A 19,558-nucleotide genomic window follows, 5' to 3' on the forward strand; every position below is an offset into this window, starting at 1 on the left:
GTGTCTTCACTTTTTATAAAGGAGCTGAATTCCTGGAATTCAGCTTTAATATAATAATGACTTTATTTCCAATGCCTGCTATGGGTTTCCTTGCATTGCTTTTACCACCAACAGAAGTTCTAGAAAGTAATAAGAAATTCCACCTGTTTCATTGGACATCTCTCCTTCTGAGCACGGGACACAACCATGACAGCATTCATGTCTATCTGAGCTCGGCACTTCTCTGTTTCCCGGTAAACAGTCTTCAGAACACTGCGATCTCGGGATCTAGACAAAAGATTTTTCAAGTAATATTTTTATGTAACAAGATGTTCCCTTGTACTTGGGCATGGAAAGTCATTTTAAATTTAACTGGGCAAACTGGGATAGATTTAACCACTTGCCGACCAGCCGCCACAGTTATACTGTGGAAAGGATGGCTCGGCTGTGTAAATCACTGTACCGGTACGGTGGTCCCTTTAATGGTTATAAAAGAAATGGGTGGTGGTGCGCCACTCTGAGTGTAGTATTAAAATTTAGACATTTATTGCACAAGATTAAAAACACAGAATGCAAGTTAAAGTCATGGTCATCGAAAGGTGTGCAGTCCTGGCAGTTCTAATGCATCCCAATGACTCCACACTAGGGATGAGCTTGGTGTTCGAGTCAAACGTATGTTCAACTTGAAAACCGGCTGTTCGCCCGTTCGGCAAAGCCAGAACTTTGTGGGCTGTTCGCGCCATATTCGTGTGGCGCTCATGGCCCACAATGCACTGCGCCATCGCAGTGCATTGCTGGCTCATGATTGGCCAAGCATGCACTGTGACCCCGCATGCTTGGCCAATCACAGCGCCGGTAGCGAGGAGAGCCATGATTGGCCACAGGCAGGAGGCCTGTTTCCAATTATAGCACAGGCTGTGTAGGACACGCCCCACACTATATAAGGCCGCCAGTGCGGTGGCCTTGTGTAGTGTTCCGGCGTCTGCAGGAGATAGAGGATGTTGTGTGTGTGCCTTCACCGCACAATACATCTGTATCTACCCTTCATTGCTGTTCTGAGTGTTCTCTAATTGAGCCATCTGCCATCTGCAGTAGTTAGTGAGCGACTGGGTGTTGTCTTTGTGCCAGCACCGCAGAATACACCTGTATCTACCCATTGTTGCTCTTCCCTAATTGAGCCATCTGCCATCTTCAGTAGTTAGTGGGCAACTGGGTGTTGTCTATGTGCCTGCACCGCAGAATACACCTGTATCTAGCCATTATTGCTGTTCTCTACCTCCAGATAGCAGCCCCCCACCCTATGTGAATGAGTATGCGGTACAATGTACCCCTACCCATTCACCTGTGAAAAAAATGTAAAAAAAACACAACACAGAAGGGTTAAAATAGTTTATTGCACAGCTCCGGGGGTCTTGTGTGACCCTTGTGTGTTGTGTTTTTATTTTTATTTTTTTCACAGGTGAATGGGTAAGGGTACATTGTACCCCATACTCGTTCACATAGGGTGGGGGGCCGCTATCCAGAGGCCCCCTTATTAAAGGGGGCTCCCGGATTCCGATAAGCCCCCCCGCCCACAGACCCTGACAACAAATGGCCAGGGTTGTCGGGAAGAGGCCCTTGTCCTCATCAACATGGGGACAAGGTGCTTTGGGGTGGGGGGCCGCGCGGCCCCCTTCCCCAAGGCACTCCCCATGTTGAGGGCATGCGGCCTGGTACGGCTCAGGAGGAGGGGGGCGCTCGCTCATCCCCACCCCCTTTCCTGACCGGCCGGGCTGCGTGCTCGAATAGAAGTCTGGTATGGATTTTGGGGGGACCCCACGCCGTTTTTTTCGGTGTGGGGGATTCCCCTTAAAATCCCTACCAGACCTAAGGGCCTGGTATGCCCCCGAGAAGGCATGCAGGCTTCATGAGTGAGGCGACATTATCGCCACTCTCCCGCTCTCGCTACTATAGGAAAATGACATTTTCCTATTGCAGCCAGAGCGAGAACCAGCGCAACGGGATTGCGCTGGTTAGAGAAGCCTGTCGCCGGGAACCAGCGCGACAGTATTGCGCTGGAAACACAATATCGGCGGCACCTACTGTATCTACCCATTGTTGCTGTTCTCTAATTGAGCCATCTGCCATCTGCAGGAGTTAGTTGGTGTTGTGTGCCTCCAGCACAGCACAGTATACACCTGTATCTGCCCTTTTTTGCTGGTGTTCTATAATAAAGGCATCTGCAGGAGTTAGTGGGTGTTTTGTGCCTCCAGCACAATATACATTACGCAATTGCTGGTTTTCCCATCTCCCTTCAGGCCATTACCATGTCTGGAAGGCCAACAAGGAGAGGCAGACAGGCACGAGCCAATAAAAGAGGGCAAGCAGGCTCTGTGTCTAGAGACAACAATGCTGGTCATGGACGCGGTGCATTGTCATCCGCACATGGCCATGGTACACGGTTGTCCTTGTTTTCAGAAGCTGGACGTGTTGAGCCGCATCATGCCGAAGACTTGGTAGAGTGGATGACCAAGCCCTCTTCATCCTCCTCATCCTCTCTCACCGAGGCTCAGGGTACTAGCAAAGCAGCTGCCAACGCATCCTCTTCCCTCGTCTCAATGTCATCATCCCTAGACCCACCACGTCCTCCTGAGGAGTCCCCCAAACTGTTTGAGCACAGTGTTGGGTACATGCTCCAGGAGGATGGCCAGTGTTTTGTAGGCTCTGATGATGATACTCAGCTAGAGGAAGGCAGTGGCGTGAGCACAGAGAGAGGGGATGCTCAAGAAGGACAGCAATCTAGCAGTCATGTTCCACAAGCTGCAGCATACTGCCAGGTTTGCTTCAGTGATGAAGAGGTAGGGGATGATGAGGGCACTGACTCCACGTGGGTGCCTGGTAGGAGGAGGCACATGTCCAACTAGGCAGGATGCCCTCCGGGGGCCAGCTTAGGGGCAGCACACCGACTGAATCACACTGCCTCTGCGCGTTATACTAAAAGTTCTTTGGTGTGGGCCTTTTTTGAGATGAGTGCATCAGATCGCACCACTGCTATTTGCAACATATGTCTCAAGCGTATCTCGCGTGGCCAAAACATCAGCCGCTTGGGCACCACATGCTTGACCAGACATATGTTGACCTGCCATGCAGCTCATTGGCAAGCATACCTCAAAGACCCACACCAAAGAACAAAGCGGACCTCTCCTTGCTCCTCATCAGCTGGCATCTCCAACCCCACTAGACCTTCAGTCCTCTCTAGACATGTGCAAAAGGAAAAAAATTGTTTAGTTTCATTTCGTTTTAATGCGTTAATTAATTTATTTTGTTTAGTTATATTCGTTAAATTCGTTAAATTCGTTTTCGGATTTAGTTTCTTTTTCTACCGAATTCGAAAAATCGGTCACATTCGAAAATATTTCAACCAAATTCGAAAATATTTCTACCGGATTCGAAATGATTTCAACATGATTCAAAATTATTTCAACCGCATTCAAAACTATTTCAAACGGATTCAAAAATATTTTGCGACCCGACTTTAGGGCCATGTATCTTGGGGTCACTTGGTGCTAGAAACCCCAAATGGAGATGTTGTAGTGCTAGGTCTATTGTGTTTGCATACCTAATTTGGGGTTTCGAGCTATAAGTGGCCCTGTGAAATTCAAATTTCAAATAGAATACATTTGAATTTCGAATAGTATGAATTCAATTCATTTTTTAATTAATTAATTTTAAATCTGGATAGAAAATATTATAATAAAATAGTAAATAGACTAGAAAAACGATAGAACAGAACAGAATAGAATATATTATATTTTATTCTGTTCTGTTCTATTGTTTTTCTAATCTATTCTTTTATATTCTATTAAAATCGTTTCTATTTAAATCAAAATCATTATACACTAAATTCGAATTTCGAAAGATGTCGGTTTTATAACATATATATAAATTTCTTTCCGACATTCAAATTTCATATAGAATTAATTCAAATTTGAATAGAAAAGATTAGAATAAAAATAGAGAATAGGCTAGAATAATAGCACAGAATAGAATATATTATATTTTATTCTATTCTGTTCTATTGTTTTTCTAGTCTATTCTTTTATATTCTATTAAAATCTTTTCGAAATCATTATATACTGTGAGTTTCGGAAGATATATATATATATATATATATATATATATATATATATATATATATATATATATATATATATATATATATATATATATATATATATATATATATATATATATATATATATATATATATATATATATATTATTATTATTTTTTTTTTCTATTCTATTAAATTATATTTTTTTTCTATTCTGTTCTAATCTTTTCTATTTGAATTAGAAGTTTTGGAAGATGGTTAGTTACTTATACTTACTTATATACATCTGTCACATCAACTTTTCATACTTACAGTGTACCAGTGCAAAAAAACCTCACACATCTTATTTCATTAATATTTATGGTATCAATGAAGTTGTCAGCATGCCTGATTGAAGAAGTCACGGATGTCGATCGCAAGGCAAGTGCATATGCTTTGTCATTGTCCACTTGCCACAAGTTGTGTATTGTATTTTTCCACTTGCCACGTCACCTGCCACAAGTTGTGTATTGTCCACTTGCCACGACACCTGCCACTAGTGCCACGTGGCCGGCCACGAGTGCCACGTGACGGTGACCAAGTTGTGGATTGCCCACTTGCCACGTCACCTGCCACCAAGTGACCCCAGATATGGGCAATATGCCAAGTACTTTTCTGCAGCAGAGAATGACATTTTGCGACCCGACTTTGGGGCCACGTATCTCGGGGCCACTTGTAGCTAGGAACCCCAAATATGGTATGCAAACACAGTAGAACTAGCACTACAAAATCACCATATTGAAATGATTGCAACATGATTCTAAATTATTTCAACCGCATTTGAAACTATTTCAACCAGATTCGAAAATATTTGGAGATGTTGTAGTGCTAGTTGAATTGTGTTTTCATACCAAATTTGGAGTTTCTAGCACCAAGTGACCCCGAGATACGTTTCCCCAAAGTCAGGTCGCAAAATGTCATTCTCTGCTGTAGAAAAGTGCTTGGCATTTTGCGACTCAAATTTGGGGCCTCGTAACTCGGGGTCACTTGGAGCTAAAAACCCCAAATTTGGAGATGTTGTAGTGCTAGTTCTACTGTGTTGGCATACCATATTTGGGGTTTTTAGCTACAAGTGGCCCCGAGATACGTGGCCCCAAATTCTGGTCGCAAAATGTCATTTTTGATTCAAATTTCGTCCGAATTCGGTTGAATTTGTTAGCATTGTAATTCGGTCATTCGGATACATCCGAATGTCCGAATAATGAAAATTCGTCCGAATCTCAATTCGGAACAAAACGGAATGCACATGTCTAGTCCTCTCTGAAACCTGTGCTGAGAGGAATGAAGGTGTAGAACTAGGTGTGTCACAGCAAAGTGCTTGCAGTCACTCTGCTAGCAGTACACCCACGTCCGATAGTAGCAGGCAAATTTCCCTGCCCCAGCTGCTGGACCGTAGAAAGAAGTTCACTCCCAGCCATCCACATGCCCAGCGGTTGAATGCTAGCTTGGCTAAATTGCTAGCACTTCAACTGCTGCCTTTTCAGTTGGTAGACTCGTCCCCCTTCCATGAGTTTTGTGTAATGTGTGGTTCCTCAGTGGCAGGTCCCAAAATGCCACTTTTTCTCACAAAAGGCGATTCCGGCTCTCTACCGGCATGTGGAAGGCAATGTCCTTGCCTCGCTGGACAGGGCGGTCAGCAGTAAGGTGCATATTACCGCTCACTCATGGTCCAGCAGGCATGGACAGGGACATTACCAGTCTTTCACGGCCCAATGGGTCACTCTTCTGGTAGCTGGAAAGGATGCAGGATAAGGTGCAGTAGTGTTGGAGGTTGTTCCACCAACACGCCTCCAAAATGCTACTACTGGTTGTGACACACCTCTCTCCTCCACCCCCTCCTCTTCTTTTTCCTCCATGGCCTCTTCCAGTGCTCTGTCCTCGGAACCAGCGGTGTTCCGTAGGTGTTCAAGGGGCTACGCAAGTACGCAGGCAAAACAGTGCCATGCCGTGCTTGCGCTGGTGGTTGATGCCAAGCCAGCTTAAGCTAGGATTGGTGGTTTGCAACAATGGCACCAACCTCCTCTCAACAGGGACAACTGACCCATGTGCCCTGTGTGGCTCATGTCCTTAACCTGGTGGTGCAGCGGTTCTTGGGCAGGTACCCGGGCTTACAGGATGTCCTGAAGCAGGCCAGGAAAGTCTGTGTGCATTTCCGCCGATCATTTAATGCCTGTGCTCGGCTGGCTGAGCTCCAAAAGGCGTTGAACCTGTCCAAGAACTGCCTTATATGTGACATGCCCACCAGGTGGAACTCAACGTTGGCCATGCTGCACCGGTTGCACATGCAGCAGAGGGCCATCAATGAGTACCTGTGCGACTAATGCACCAGGACAGGGTCAGGGGAGCTTGGTTTTTTCTCACCATGCCAGTGGAGCATGATCAGGGATGCATGCACTGTCCGTTTGAGGAGGCCAAAAGGATGTGAGCAGTGCATGCATCAGTGACACTGTACCTCTTGTCCACCTGTTGGAGCATACGCTGCGTGGAATAGTGTACAGGGCACTTGAGGCAGAACAGAGGCAGGAAGAGGAGGACTTCCTTGCCTCTCAAGGCCCCCTTTATCCAGACAATGTTCTTGCTGTCCCGCCCATCACACAGGAAGAGGACGAGGAGGAGGAGGATTGTCAGGGTCCCGCTTGCACTTTGCAAGCGGACCACCGTTCGCGCATGTGCACTCGCGCCGCTAGTCAGCCTGGGCATCGGCGCGATAGGCGCTAGTGGCCCTATTTAAAGGTACAGCCGCAGATGCTCTGTGCTGTTTGTCTGCAGCTAGTACCTGAAGAACCCCGTTTTCTGCCTGTTGATCCCGATTACTTGACCCGGCTCCCGTCTGACTTCGCTGATCTCTCCCACCCCGACCTAGGCTTGCCTGACCCTGTTTTGGACTGCTTACTGTTGCTGCCTGTTTTGGCGTTGCACTATCTGCCACCTGTCTGCTGGTTCCTGCCTGCCTGACCTGTCTTGCCTAGGAGGAGGTAGCTGCGGATCATGTTGTCCTTAGTGACCCAGAGAACTCCAAACCGAATGCCTCAGCTAACCTACGTTGCATGGTCCTGGACAACGTGTTGCTGAGGCATCGGTCAGAAGGAGTGGTGGAGAAGGTGGCCGTCTGACCGATGCGTTCAGACAATTTTTTAGTCCGCAGCCCCAAGGTATGATCAGTTCCAGCAACCATCGCCAGCGTCTGATTTACATGGTGCAGGAATACCTAGGGGCAAGGTCAGACTTGGACACCTTTCCCACCGAAAATCCTCTGGCTTACTGGGTCTTGAGGATGGATCACTGGCCAGAGCTTGCACAGTATGCAATTGAGCTACTGGCCTGTCCTGCATCCAGCGTTCTTTCGGAACGCACCTTCAGTGCTGCTGGTGGCTTTGTAACCAATCACAGGGTGCACCTGTCCACCGACTCGGTTGATCGACTTATCTTCATAAAGATGAATCAGTCTTGGATCACCACCCCCTACCAAGCACTTGAAGCTGATGTAACCGAATATTTTTTTTTAAATATCACATCCCTTCAAGACTGCCTATGCTGATGCTGAGTGACTGTCCTGTTATGTTGACTGCCATCTTCCTCCTCCGCTGATAACGTGGAAGAACATTTTTGGTTCTGGGTGATGCCACCAGCCCAATTTTTCAGCCCCTGTTTAACAGGGGCGTGTAATTAAAATTTTTGATGCAATGCTTTGCAGCAGGGCTCATTCCTGCACTACAAATAGAGTATATGGGAGAGGTTGCAGTATATAGGCCCAATTTTTCAGCCCCTGTTTAACAAATTTTGATGTAATGCTCTGCAGCAGGGATCATTCCTGCACTACAAATAGAGTATATGGGAGAGGTTGCAGTATATAGGCCCAATTTTTCAGCCCCTGTTTAACAATTTTTGATGCAATGCTTTGCAGCAGGGCTCATTCCTGCACTCCAACTAGAGTATCTGGGAGAGGTTGCAGTGTTGTGGCACCAGCAAGCAGTGCCTAAGGCCCAATTTTTCAGCCCATGTTTAACAATTCTTGATATAATATTTCAGAGCAGGGCCCATTCCTGCACCCACCGAGAGTAACTGTGAGGACTTACACTGTTGTGGCACCAGCACCACTACCACCACCACAACCACCAAAGGCCAAATTTTTCTACCACTGTTCAACAATGGCATTTAATTACAATTTTTGATACAATCATTCACAGCAGGGCGCTCCAGCACCCACCAAGTGTAACTTTGAGGGCTTACAGTGTTGTGGCAACACCAACACCTTGTTCCGCCATTTCTGCAGAGCATATAGTGCAGGCCCCTACTTTCAAACATCCAACTTACAAACGTCTCCTATTTGCAAACGAAAGGAGACAACAGGAAGTGAGATGAAAAAAGACGGACGGCAAAACAAATTATACAGGGGTGATTACCCTTCCCTATATTTTCCAAAAAGCTTAAAAATAGATTTTTTGAGTGGAGTAACACTTTAAAAATGTACCAGTTCAAAATTACAAACAGATTCTACTTAACACAACAAACCTACACAGTCCCTGTCCTGTTTTCACCGCCTGTATACTCCTGTTCTGAGTATATAGGGCCTGCGTGCCCCACACCTTTTCTTTTTTTAGGGGTACGGGGTTCCCCTTAATATCCGTACAAGACCCAAAGGGGCTGGTAATGGGCAGGGGGGGCTACCTATGCCATTTTTCTCAATGATTTTCATCCATATTGCCGGAACCAGATATTACATTAAAACCGCAAGCAGTTTTAAATTACTTTTTTTCCATTAAATGTCATTTTGTGCAGGGACTGTTCTAAACACAGGAAATACATGCCACTTCACAGGCATACTATAGACACCCCCCAGACCCGATATTTAAAGGAATATTTTACTTTACTATTTTACTATTTTTTTTTCACTTTAATCGTCATTAAAATCAGTGCTCCCGAAAAAACAGCCGTTTTTCATTTTAGGCATTGACCCATGTCCCCTGGGGCAGGAGTCAGGTCTCCAAACCCTTTTTAGGACAATATCTTGCATATTAGCCATTAAAATTAGCACTTTTTATTTTGAACATTCGAGTCCCGTAGACTTCAATTTTCGGTCCGTTCAAAAGTTCTGGTGCGAACCGAACCGGGGGGGGTGTTCGGCTCATCGCTACTCTACACATGTTCCAGTTTGCTGGTGGAAGGCGTCTGGTGGTTAATTTGCTGGATGTATAGGAACAGATTGAAAACTAAATAATTGCACTTTAAAGGCACACTGGTAGGTAATCTAAAAGGTATTAGAATTTATTCATTAAATGCAAAGATAAAATACAAAATTTGCTGGATGGCTGTGCTTCAGGAGAACCGGAAAGTCAGAAGCTCCTCGCTGACCAGCTTGAACCGCGGAAGCGGAAATGGCGTCACCAGCTCGGGGCAGGAGGAAGGGATCAGTGCTGTCTGTATGAAGAAAAGGCTTAGCTCTTTGAGCTCACAGCTCCTTCTACTGGCCAGAAGTGGAAGTGGAGGAGCCAGGAGAGCCATTGGGGGACCCCAGAAGAGGCGGATCTGGGCCTCTCTGTGCAAAACCAACTGCACAGAGGAGGTATGTATGATATGTTTGTTATTTGAAAACAAAACAAACTTTTACAACCCCATTAATGTGGATCTGAATTCAATAAGTAAAGATTTTCTGTTCTGTTAGAGAATAGTGATGGACTAAACTTCCGACGGGACGTTTCACGAACGCGAACCGTGAACGTGGCCAAAAGTTTGCGAACCGCAAGGTTCGTGGCGGGCCCTATTGACTTTAATGGCAGGCGAACCTTAAAAACCTCCAGGTCATATTTTCAGCCACAAAATACTTACTAGCTGTGTACACATAGTCCCACAACATTGACACTGACATAACAAAAATATTAAGTGAATCTGGGATCGACAACGACAAGCATTCTTTTTTTATCTGTGAAATTTTGACAATTCAGGAGCGCATGAGGGCCATGGAGGAGAGGCAAGGTCAGGGCAGGCTATGAAGGGGGTGCAGGAGATGATCAGTGCCACAGGCAGGGCAGCGCAGTCCTGTGCCAGTGTCCCAGTGTGCCACCCTGTGCTTGAGCCCCTCCCTCTGCCCGGCCCTTACCCCCACCTATGCAGGGCTCCCCTGCGGTGGTCCGGAGGTGCCAGTCCAGTGCTGATCCTCAACCATGGTGCTGGCACTGCCTGCTGATTGGCTTCTCTGCTGCTATCTCCCTCACTGTCTGAAACCAGCACCGCGATAGAGAGCATTGAGCACTGACACCAGCACCGTGATAGAGAGCACTGAAACCAGCACCGAGATAGAAAGCACTGACACCAGCACCGAGATAGAGAGCACTGACACCAGCACCGAGATAGAGAGCACTGACACCAGCACAGAGATAGAGAGCACTGACACTAGCACCGTGAGAGCACTGACACCAGCACCATGATAGAGAGCACTGACACCAGCACCGTGATAGAGAGCACTGACACCAGCACAGAGATAGAGAGCACTGACACCAGCACCAAGATAGAGAGCACTGAAACCAGCACCGAGATAGAGAGCACTGACACCAGCACTGAGATAGAGAGAGAGCACTGACACCAGCACCATGATAGAGAGCACTGACACCACACCAGCACCGAGATAGAGAGCAGTGACACCAGCACTGATACCAGCAACTCGCTGCGGGACCCAAAAATATGACACCACTCAACCTCTTCAAACAGGAGGGTACGGGCATACAGTACGGTGTGCTTTTTTTGTACAAGGAAGTGAGCCAAAGGTAGAAAAAAGGTCCGTGTGTTAGATTAAATAAATAGTTTATAGAGTTATGCATATACATGGTCTACTGGTCACATGTGTTGAATTCCTCTGAGATCCATGCCTCATTCATTTTTAGAAATGTGAGGTAGTTAACACTGTCGTGAGCTAGGCGAGTGTGCTTATCGGTCACGATCCCCCCTGCTGCGCTGAACGTCCTTTCGGACAGGACACTGGACGAGGGGCAAGCCAACAGTTCCATTGCAAATTGGGCAAGCTCTGGCCAGAGATCAAGCCTGCCCACCCAGTAGTCCAGGGGTTCATCACTTCTCAGAGCGTCCACATCGGCCGTTAACCCGATGTAGTCAGACACCTGTCGGTCTAGGCGTTCCCTGATACTGGATCCGGATGACACCTGTCGATGGGTCGGCTGAAAGAATGATCTCATATCAGGAGTCACCAACACATCTTCAAAACGCCTTCTTCTTGCAGGCGCTGTTGGACTCTTTCTCTGGGAGTGGGAATTCCTCCTCTGCCAGCGCACGCAAAAGCAGAATGCAGCATTTCTCGAAGCAAGACCTGTAAGTGCTCCATTCTGACAGCCCTCTGTGATGGTGGTAACATTTCCGCCATTTTGTGTTTTTACCGGGGGTCTAAGTATGTTGCCCCCCAGTACTGGTCCTTGACCTTTATGCTTTTTATACGGGGGTCCCTGTTAAAACACTGGAGCATGAAGGCCCCCATTTGCACTAAACTGGAAGCGGTGTGGTGGCCTGGCTCCTGCTCATCATCCAGGATAATTTCGTCCTCCTCGTTTTCCTCTCCCCATCCACGGACAACAACAGGGATCCCAGAAAGGTTTAAAGCATGAAAAAAAAAAACTCACGTCATGCGGTGCACGTGAGAGGGGAGGAGCCTGACTGCGGCTTCCACGCGAGCGGATGGAGGAGGACCCACCGTACCGATCGGAGCTGAGCGCGGTGAGAGAGCGCAGCGCTCCGTAATGAAGCCTGCATCAACCCCTTCGCCTGCAATTGAACGCTCGCACCTACGAGTCTGAGTACTCCCCCTGCGGGATTCGAGGCGCACCGCCGGCAGACGGAGCTGAGGATCTCGCTGGAGTGAACAGAGCCCCCGGGTCTCCCCCCCCCCCCCCCCGATCGTCCACCTGATGCTGTTAGTGTAGTAGTTTAAAAAACGGCAGGTAAATTTATTAAAAAGCAGTAAAGACTCTCACATTTTAATTGCAAAAACAAGCACAATCAGGAAGAGGGTATAATAAGGATCCCCATGAAGAAGTCACATGACGTAATGCGTAGGGATTGGCCAGAGGACGAACCGGAAGTAGAGTAAGGCGGGAGGAAGTTGTCATTATACCCTCTTCCTGATTGTGCTTGTTTTTGCAATTAAAATGTGAGAGTCTTTACTGCTTTTTAATAAATTTACCTGCCGTTTTTTAAACTACTACACTATGGAAGTCTCCTGTTTCTCTCTCTCCCCCTCCTCTCTCTTATTTTGAGCCATACACTGTGAAATAGAAGTGAAGATCCATTTCAGCTATTCTGGAAGCTGGGACTGGCCCTCTAGTGGCGGAATTGTATCATTGCATCCCTCCTTTGGATTTCCTGATGGCTATTATTTATTATTTATGAATGAAATAAGAGAATCCTGGAGTTTGTTTGATTTGCTTATTCACTTCGTTTAAAGGTGAGAGTTCTGGGAGCCTTGAGTAGCGGACATTTTATTATTGTTCTATCATTAAACCTTTTTTCCATTTTTTTATATATTTTTTATATATTTTTATGCGTGCTGTTTTTTGGACTATATTTTTTTCACGGCATTGTATGTATGCACATATTTATATTATTTTGAATTTGTGTATTTTATTTGAGTGGCACGATTTGCGCAGGACCCACCCCTTTATATTCATTATTTGATAGTTTGTGCTTACTATTTTGTCCTGCTGCATTTTTTAGTTAGCATTTGCACTTTATATCACTCAGGCTCTTTTTCACAGCATCTGTGTTTCATTATATCTGATTTTGGATTTTGTTCCACTTTAGTCACTTATTACCACTTAGCGGCGCAAAGGCTGACCACTTTTACAGATTAAACATGCCATCAGATAATCTTGGATGACTGAGGTAAAATTTTTGTCATACAATGTAAAAGGATTAAACTCTCCTAACAAAAGGTACAAAGTCTTAAAGGAACTGCAGCAATACAGTGCAGAAGTGGTATTTTTGCAGGAGACCCATTTAACCCAGGATACGAATATCAATTTATATTCAGATAGGTTTCCGATCTGATTCTATGGGGACTCCCCAATAAGGAGGGCGAAGGGAGTGGCGATTGGATTTGAGAAACATACAAGATTCACTCTGCTCGATAGGCTGACTGATCCCGAGGGCCAATATTTGTTCCTTAACCACTTGCCGACCGCCGCACGCCGATGTACGTCGGCAGAATGGCACGGGCAGGCATAAGGGCTTACATGTACGTCCTTGCCTGCCCGCCGGTCGGGGGCCCGATCGGGCGACCCCCCGGTGCCTGCGGCGGTCGGTAATCGTTCGGGAGCGATCCCGGACGAGGGGACGGCCATTCATTCATGGCCACCCCCTCGCGATCACTCCCGGCGAATGAAAATGTCCGGTGACATCACTTCCTCTCCTGTAATGTAAACACAGGAGAGGAAGTGATGTATTCTCTCCTCCGTGTCGGTAGTTTTCGTTCCGGCACCGAGGAGAGAGGTTCGGTGAGTTGCACCAACACACCCCACATACAGTAGAACATGCCAGGCACACTCACACCCCCCCTTTACCCCCCGATCACCCCCCAATTACCCCTGCCCCCCCAGTCACAGTGACACCAATTGCTTTTTTTTTTTTTTTTTTTTGCATTGGTGTCATTTGTGACTGTAATAACTGTTAGGGCAGTTAGGGTTAGCCCCCTTTAGTTCTAATGTGCCCCCCTAACCCCCCCAATAAAGGTTTAACCCCGTGATCACCCCCCGTCGCCAGTGTCACTAAGGCTGGGTTCACATTGCAGCGGTTTATGAGAACGAATGTGATTCGCACCGCACTGCAGTGCAAATCACATCCGATCTCTGTGCGATTCGAGTTCAGCCATACAGATAGTATGGCTGAATTCGTGTCGCACCCGCCGCACCCGCCGCAAATTCGCACGGGACCCTTTTTTTGGCCCGCAGCAGAATCGGATCGCATGGGTGTTCACACCATGCGATCCGGGTTTGCAGATCGCACTGCGATATGCGAACTGATCTGGGGGTGTCATTAACATTTCACTGACACTCCCAGCAGTTCGCATAGGGCAGTGTGAACTGCCGCCGGGAGGCATGCGATGCGGGAACCCGCCGCGGATTCATGGCGTTCCCGCATCGCTCCAGTGTGAACCCAGCCTAATAAGCGATCATTTTTCTGATCGCTGTATTAGTGTCACAGGTGACGCTAGTTAGGCAGGTAGGTATTTAGGTTCGCCGCAGCTTTTTATAGCGCCAGGGACCCCCATATACTACCGCATAAAGCCCCCTGATTGCCCCCTAGTTAACCCTTTCACCAGTGATCACCATATAACTGTTACAGGTGACGCTGGTTGGTTAGTTATTTTTTTATAGTTTCAGGGCACCCGCCATTTATTACCTAATAAAGGTTTAACCCCCTGATCACCCGGCGGGTGTCATTTGTGACTGTAATAACTGTTAGGGCAGTTAGGGTTAGCCCCCTTTAGTTCTAAGGTACCCCCCTAACCCCCCCAATAAAGGTTTAACCCCGTGATCACCCCCCGTCGCCAGTGTCACTAAGACTGGGTTCACATTGCAGCGGTTTATGAGAACGGATGTGATTCGCACCGCACTGCAGTGCAAATCACATCCGATCTCTGTGCGATTCGAGTTCAGCCATACAGATAGTATGGCTGAATTCGTGTCGCACCCGCCGCACCCGCCGCAAACTCGCACGGGACCCTTTTTTTGGTCCGCAGCAGAATCGGATCGCATGGGTGTTCACACCATGCGATCCGAGTTTGCAGATCGCACTGCGATATGCGAACTGATCTGGGGGTGTCATTAACATTTCACTGACACTCCCAGCAGTTCGCATAGGGCAGTGTGAACTGCTGCCGGGAGGCATGCGATGCGGTAACCCGCCGCGGATTCGTGGCGTTCCCGCATCACTCCAGTGGGAACCCAGCCTAATAAGCGATCGTTTTTCTGATCGCTGTATTAGTGTCACAGGTGACGCTAGTTAGGCAGGTAGGTATTTAGGTTCGCCGCAGCTTTTTATAGCGCCAGGGACCCCCATATACTACCGCATAAAGCCCCCTGATTGCCCCCTAGTTAACCCTTTCACCAGTGATCACCATATAACTGTTACAGGTGACGCTGATTGGTTAGTTATTTTTTTTATAGTTTCAGGGCACCCGCCATTTATTACCTAGTCTCACTAGTGTACCCCTAAATTTAGGGGTGTCTACTTTCCAAAATGGGGTCATTTGGGGGGGGTTTGTGCCATCTTGGCATTTTATGGCCTTCAAAACTGTAACGCCCTTAGAAAGCCTGAAGGCGGTGCTTGGTTTTCGGGGCCCCGTACGCGGCTAGGCTCCCAAAAAGTCCCACATATGTGGTATCCCCGTACTCAGGAGAAGCAGCAGAATTTATTTTGGGGTGTCATTTCACATATGCCTATGGCATGCGTGAGCAATATATCATTTAGTGACAACTTTGTGAAAAAAAAAAAAAAAAGTTTGTAATTTTCCCGCAACTTGTGGCAAAATATAAAATATTCCATGGACTCAACATGCCTCTCAGCAAATAGCTTGGGGTGTCTACTTTCTAAAATGGGGTCATTTGTGGGAGTTTTGTGCCATCTTGGCATTTTATGGCCTTCAAAACTGTAATAGGTAGTGAGGAGTGAAGTCAAATATTTACGCCCTTAGAAAACCTGAAGGCGGTTCTTGGCTTTCGGGGCCCCGTACGCGGCTAGGCTCCAAAAAAGTCCCACATATGTGGTATCCCCGTACTCAGGAGAAGCAGCAGAATTTATTTTGGGGTGTCATTTCACATATGCCCATAGCATGTGTGAGCAATATATCATTTAGTGACAACTTTGTGAAAAAAAAATAAAAAAAAATTAAAGTTTGTAATTTTCCCGCAACTTGTGGCAAAATATAAAATATTCCATGGACTCAAAATGCCTCTCAGCAAATAGCTTGGGGTGTCTACTTTCTAAAATGGGGTCATTTGTGGGGGTTTTGTGCCATCTTGGCATTTTATGGCCTTCAAAACTGTAATAGGTAGTGAGGCGTGAAATCAAAAATTTACGCCCTTAGAAAGCCTGAAGGCGGTGCTTGGTTTTCGGGGCCCCGTACGCGGCTAGGCTCCCAAAAAGTCCCACATATGTGGTATCCCCATACTCAGGAGAAGCAGTAGAATTTATTTTGGGGTGTCATTTCACATATGCCCATAGCATGTGTGAGCAATATATCATTTAGTGACAACTTTGTGTAAAAAAAAAAAAAAAACTTTTTTTTTGTCATTATTCAATCGCTTGAGGCAAAAAAATAAAATATTCAATGGGCTCAACATGCCACTTATCAATTTCCTTAGGGTGTCTACTTTCCAAAATGGGGTCATTTGGGGGGGTTTTGTACTGCCCTGCCATTTTAGCACCTCAAGAAATGAGATAGGCAGTCGTAAACTAAAAGCTGCGTAAATTCCAGAAAACGTACCTTAGTTTGTAGATGTGACAACTTTTGCGCAAACCAATAAATATACAATTATTGACTTTTTTTTTACCAAAGACATCTGGCTGAATACATTTTGGCCTAAATGTATGACTAAAATTGAGTTTATTGGATTTTTCTAATAACAAAAAGTAGAAAATATCATTTTTTTTCAAAATTTGCGGTCTTTTTACGTTTATATCGCAAAAAATAAAAGTCGCAGAGGCAATCAAATACCATCAAAAGAAAGCTCTATTTGTGGGAAGAAAAGGACGCAAATTTTGTTTGGGTACAACATTGCATGACCGCGCAATTACCAGTTAAAGCAGCGCAGTGCCAAATTGTAAAAAGACCTCTGGTCATTTACCAGCAAAATGGTCCGGTCTGAAGGTGGTTAAGGGAGAACTAGGAAATAGGGTGTTTACTCTTGCAAATGTATATTGTCCAAATAAAAACCCAGTAGGATACTTGAAACAAATATTACGGAGACAAGCAGACTTTAAATCAGGGGATGTAATTTTGGCAGGGGATTTAAATTTTTGTATGGATCCGGCCATGGATAGCACATCCCGTGCAAGGGGGACGAATGAGAGGACTCTGAAAATAATTAAACATCGCCTGAAACAACATCAAATGATGGATGCTTGGAGGATCCAACATGAAAAAATAAAAGATTATACTTTTTTTTCCCCCGTGCACGGGACGCACTCCAGGCTGGATTACATATTGGTGGATCATAGGCTGTTAGAAGAAGTCTCTGAAACAAGGATAGGAATAGTGTCTCTGTCAGATCACTCCCCAGTGATAATGAAGATGAGGATACCCGGAATACATAGAAAACCTTTTACATGGAGATTAAATGAAAATCTTTTACAGGATAAAGAAACCGTAGAGATAATTCGGAAAGAAATAGAATTCTACTTCTCGATGAATGATGTAGGGGAAATTTCGGGTGCCTCCCTATGGGAAGGACATAAAGCATACAACAGGGGTATCCTCATCTCCATAGGAGCAAAAAAGAAAAAAAGATAGAATAGAGAGAAGGGAGAATCTGATAAAAGAAGTTTATAGATTAGAGCAAGAGCATAAAAAACACAAGGGTCAAAAGCAGGAACCCTTTCATCTATTGATCAACATGAGAGAGGAACTCAAGGACTTGATGGATCAGGAAGCAAGGAGGGCATACGAGGGGAGAGCCAGAGAGAGATACTATGGGAAAAATAAAACAGGTAAATATCTAGCGAGACAGCTAAAAGGGAAGAGGGGGACTAACTTTATTGATAAAATTCAGGATAAGAATGGGAAGATGGTCCACACTACCAAGGAAATTGCGGAGGTATTCAGGCAATACTGCGAAGCCCTGTATAATGTAGGCCAAAAAGGGGGGCGAGGTAAAGGGGAAGAGGAAATCATTAAAGAATTTTTGTATGATACTAAATTACCGCACTTACATGAAAGCGACAGATATAATATAGATAGACCTATCACAGAAGAGGAAATTAAAGCGTTAAAGGATACGGCATCGGGTAAAAGTCCGGGACCTGATGGGTACACGACTTTTTACTTTAAAAAATTTAAGGAGATATTAGTTCCCAGATTATGTAAATATATGAACGGATTAGGTACAAAATATGAAATGAATGCAGAGGCTTTGCAGGCCTCCATCACGGTAATACCAAAGGAGGGAAAGGATCACTTGCTCTGCTCCAGTTATAGGCCGATAGCATTATTGAATGCTGATACAAAACTATTCGCCAAAATTCTGGCGTCTAGATTGAAGGAAAAGATGAATGAACTAGTGCATCCAGATCAGGTCGGATTTATACCCGAAAGAGAAGGTAGGGATAATGGAGTAAGGGCATTGCTCCTCCTCCAGGCTCTAAAAAATAGTGGGACCCCAGGTCTATTCCTGTCTATAGATGCGGAGAAAGCATTTGACAGGGTAGACTGGGGACTCATGATAGAAACGTTAGAAGTAATGGGTATAGGACAGAGAATGATCCAATGGATCCAGGTACTTTATAATCATCCGCAGGCCTCAGTAAAGATTAATGGAGAATCCTCCACCCAATTTCAAATGGGAAACGGCACCAGACAGGGGTGTCCGTTGTCCCCGCTCCTTTTTGCTTTATCCCTGGAGCCATTACTGACCTTTATCCGAAACAACCAAGACATAAAGGGGATCGAGATGGGAAGGGATGAACACAAACTCGCAGCCTATGCGGACGATGTGCTCTTTTTTATTACCAATCCTAGGATTACGATTCTGAACTTGCTGAGGACGTTGGAAAAATTCGGCAAAATATCGAATTTGAAAATAAACCTCGGCAAATCCGAAGTCTTGAATGTTAATATCAGCACCCAGGAAGAGGAGAAACTCCGGGCAGAATTCCGCTTCCCCTGGCGTAAGGCAATCAAATATTTGGGAGTCTATCTTACGGATACGATTAGGAAAATATACACGAATAATTATATCCCATTACTTGATGAAATAAAAAAAGAAATAAAAAAAATCTCAACATGTCCCCTCTCCTGGTTAGGACGGATTAACGCAGTCAAAATGTTTCTGGCCCCGAAGATTATATATAAGTTTCAAATGTTGCCCATCCCGCTCTCTCAGGCCTACTTTAGAACATTGAAAAATATAATCTCTAAATATATATGGCAATTTAAAAAGCCGAGAATTACTTTGGCGGTGTTAAGCAGGGGGAAAAGACAAGGGGGACTGGCAGTTCCGGATCTAAAAAGATACTACAATGCAGTAGTTTTGTCACGAGTGGTGGAATGGGCGAAAGAGGTTAATGAAAAGAGATGGGTGAGTTTAGAAAATGTAATGAGTCAAGCACTTTTAGGACGCGTAATATGGAATCCCCCACAGTACAGGTCAATAGGACTAAATGCACACGCGATAACACGTTTAGCATTTAAGATATGGGACCGCACTCATTCACAAAATAACTGGGGGTAT

At 45.6% G+C, this 19,558-nt stretch overlaps 1 protein-coding gene across 1 annotated transcript in view; it reads right to left on the reverse strand.

Annotated features, from left to right (window-relative positions):
- Positions 1-19,558, reverse strand: part of LOC143929579 (vomeronasal type-2 receptor 26-like) — a 49,456-nt gene that overhangs the window by 2,904 nt on the left and 26,994 nt on the right. Inside the window, exon 6 of the mRNA XM_077453459.1 lies at positions 144-267. Within this exon, the coding sequence (XP_077309585.1) occupies positions 144-267 (124 nt within the window). The remainder of the gene's footprint in view (positions 1-143; positions 268-19,558) is intronic.

Source organism: Lithobates pipiens, unplaced genomic scaffold (assembly GCF_037356315.1).
Source record: "Lithobates pipiens isolate NorthernLeopardFrog02 unplaced genomic scaffold, aLitPip1_a1.2 Scaffold_24, whole genome shotgun sequence".
In the NCBI taxonomy this organism is placed as follows: Eukaryota; Metazoa; Chordata; class Amphibia; order Anura; family Ranidae; genus Lithobates; species Lithobates pipiens.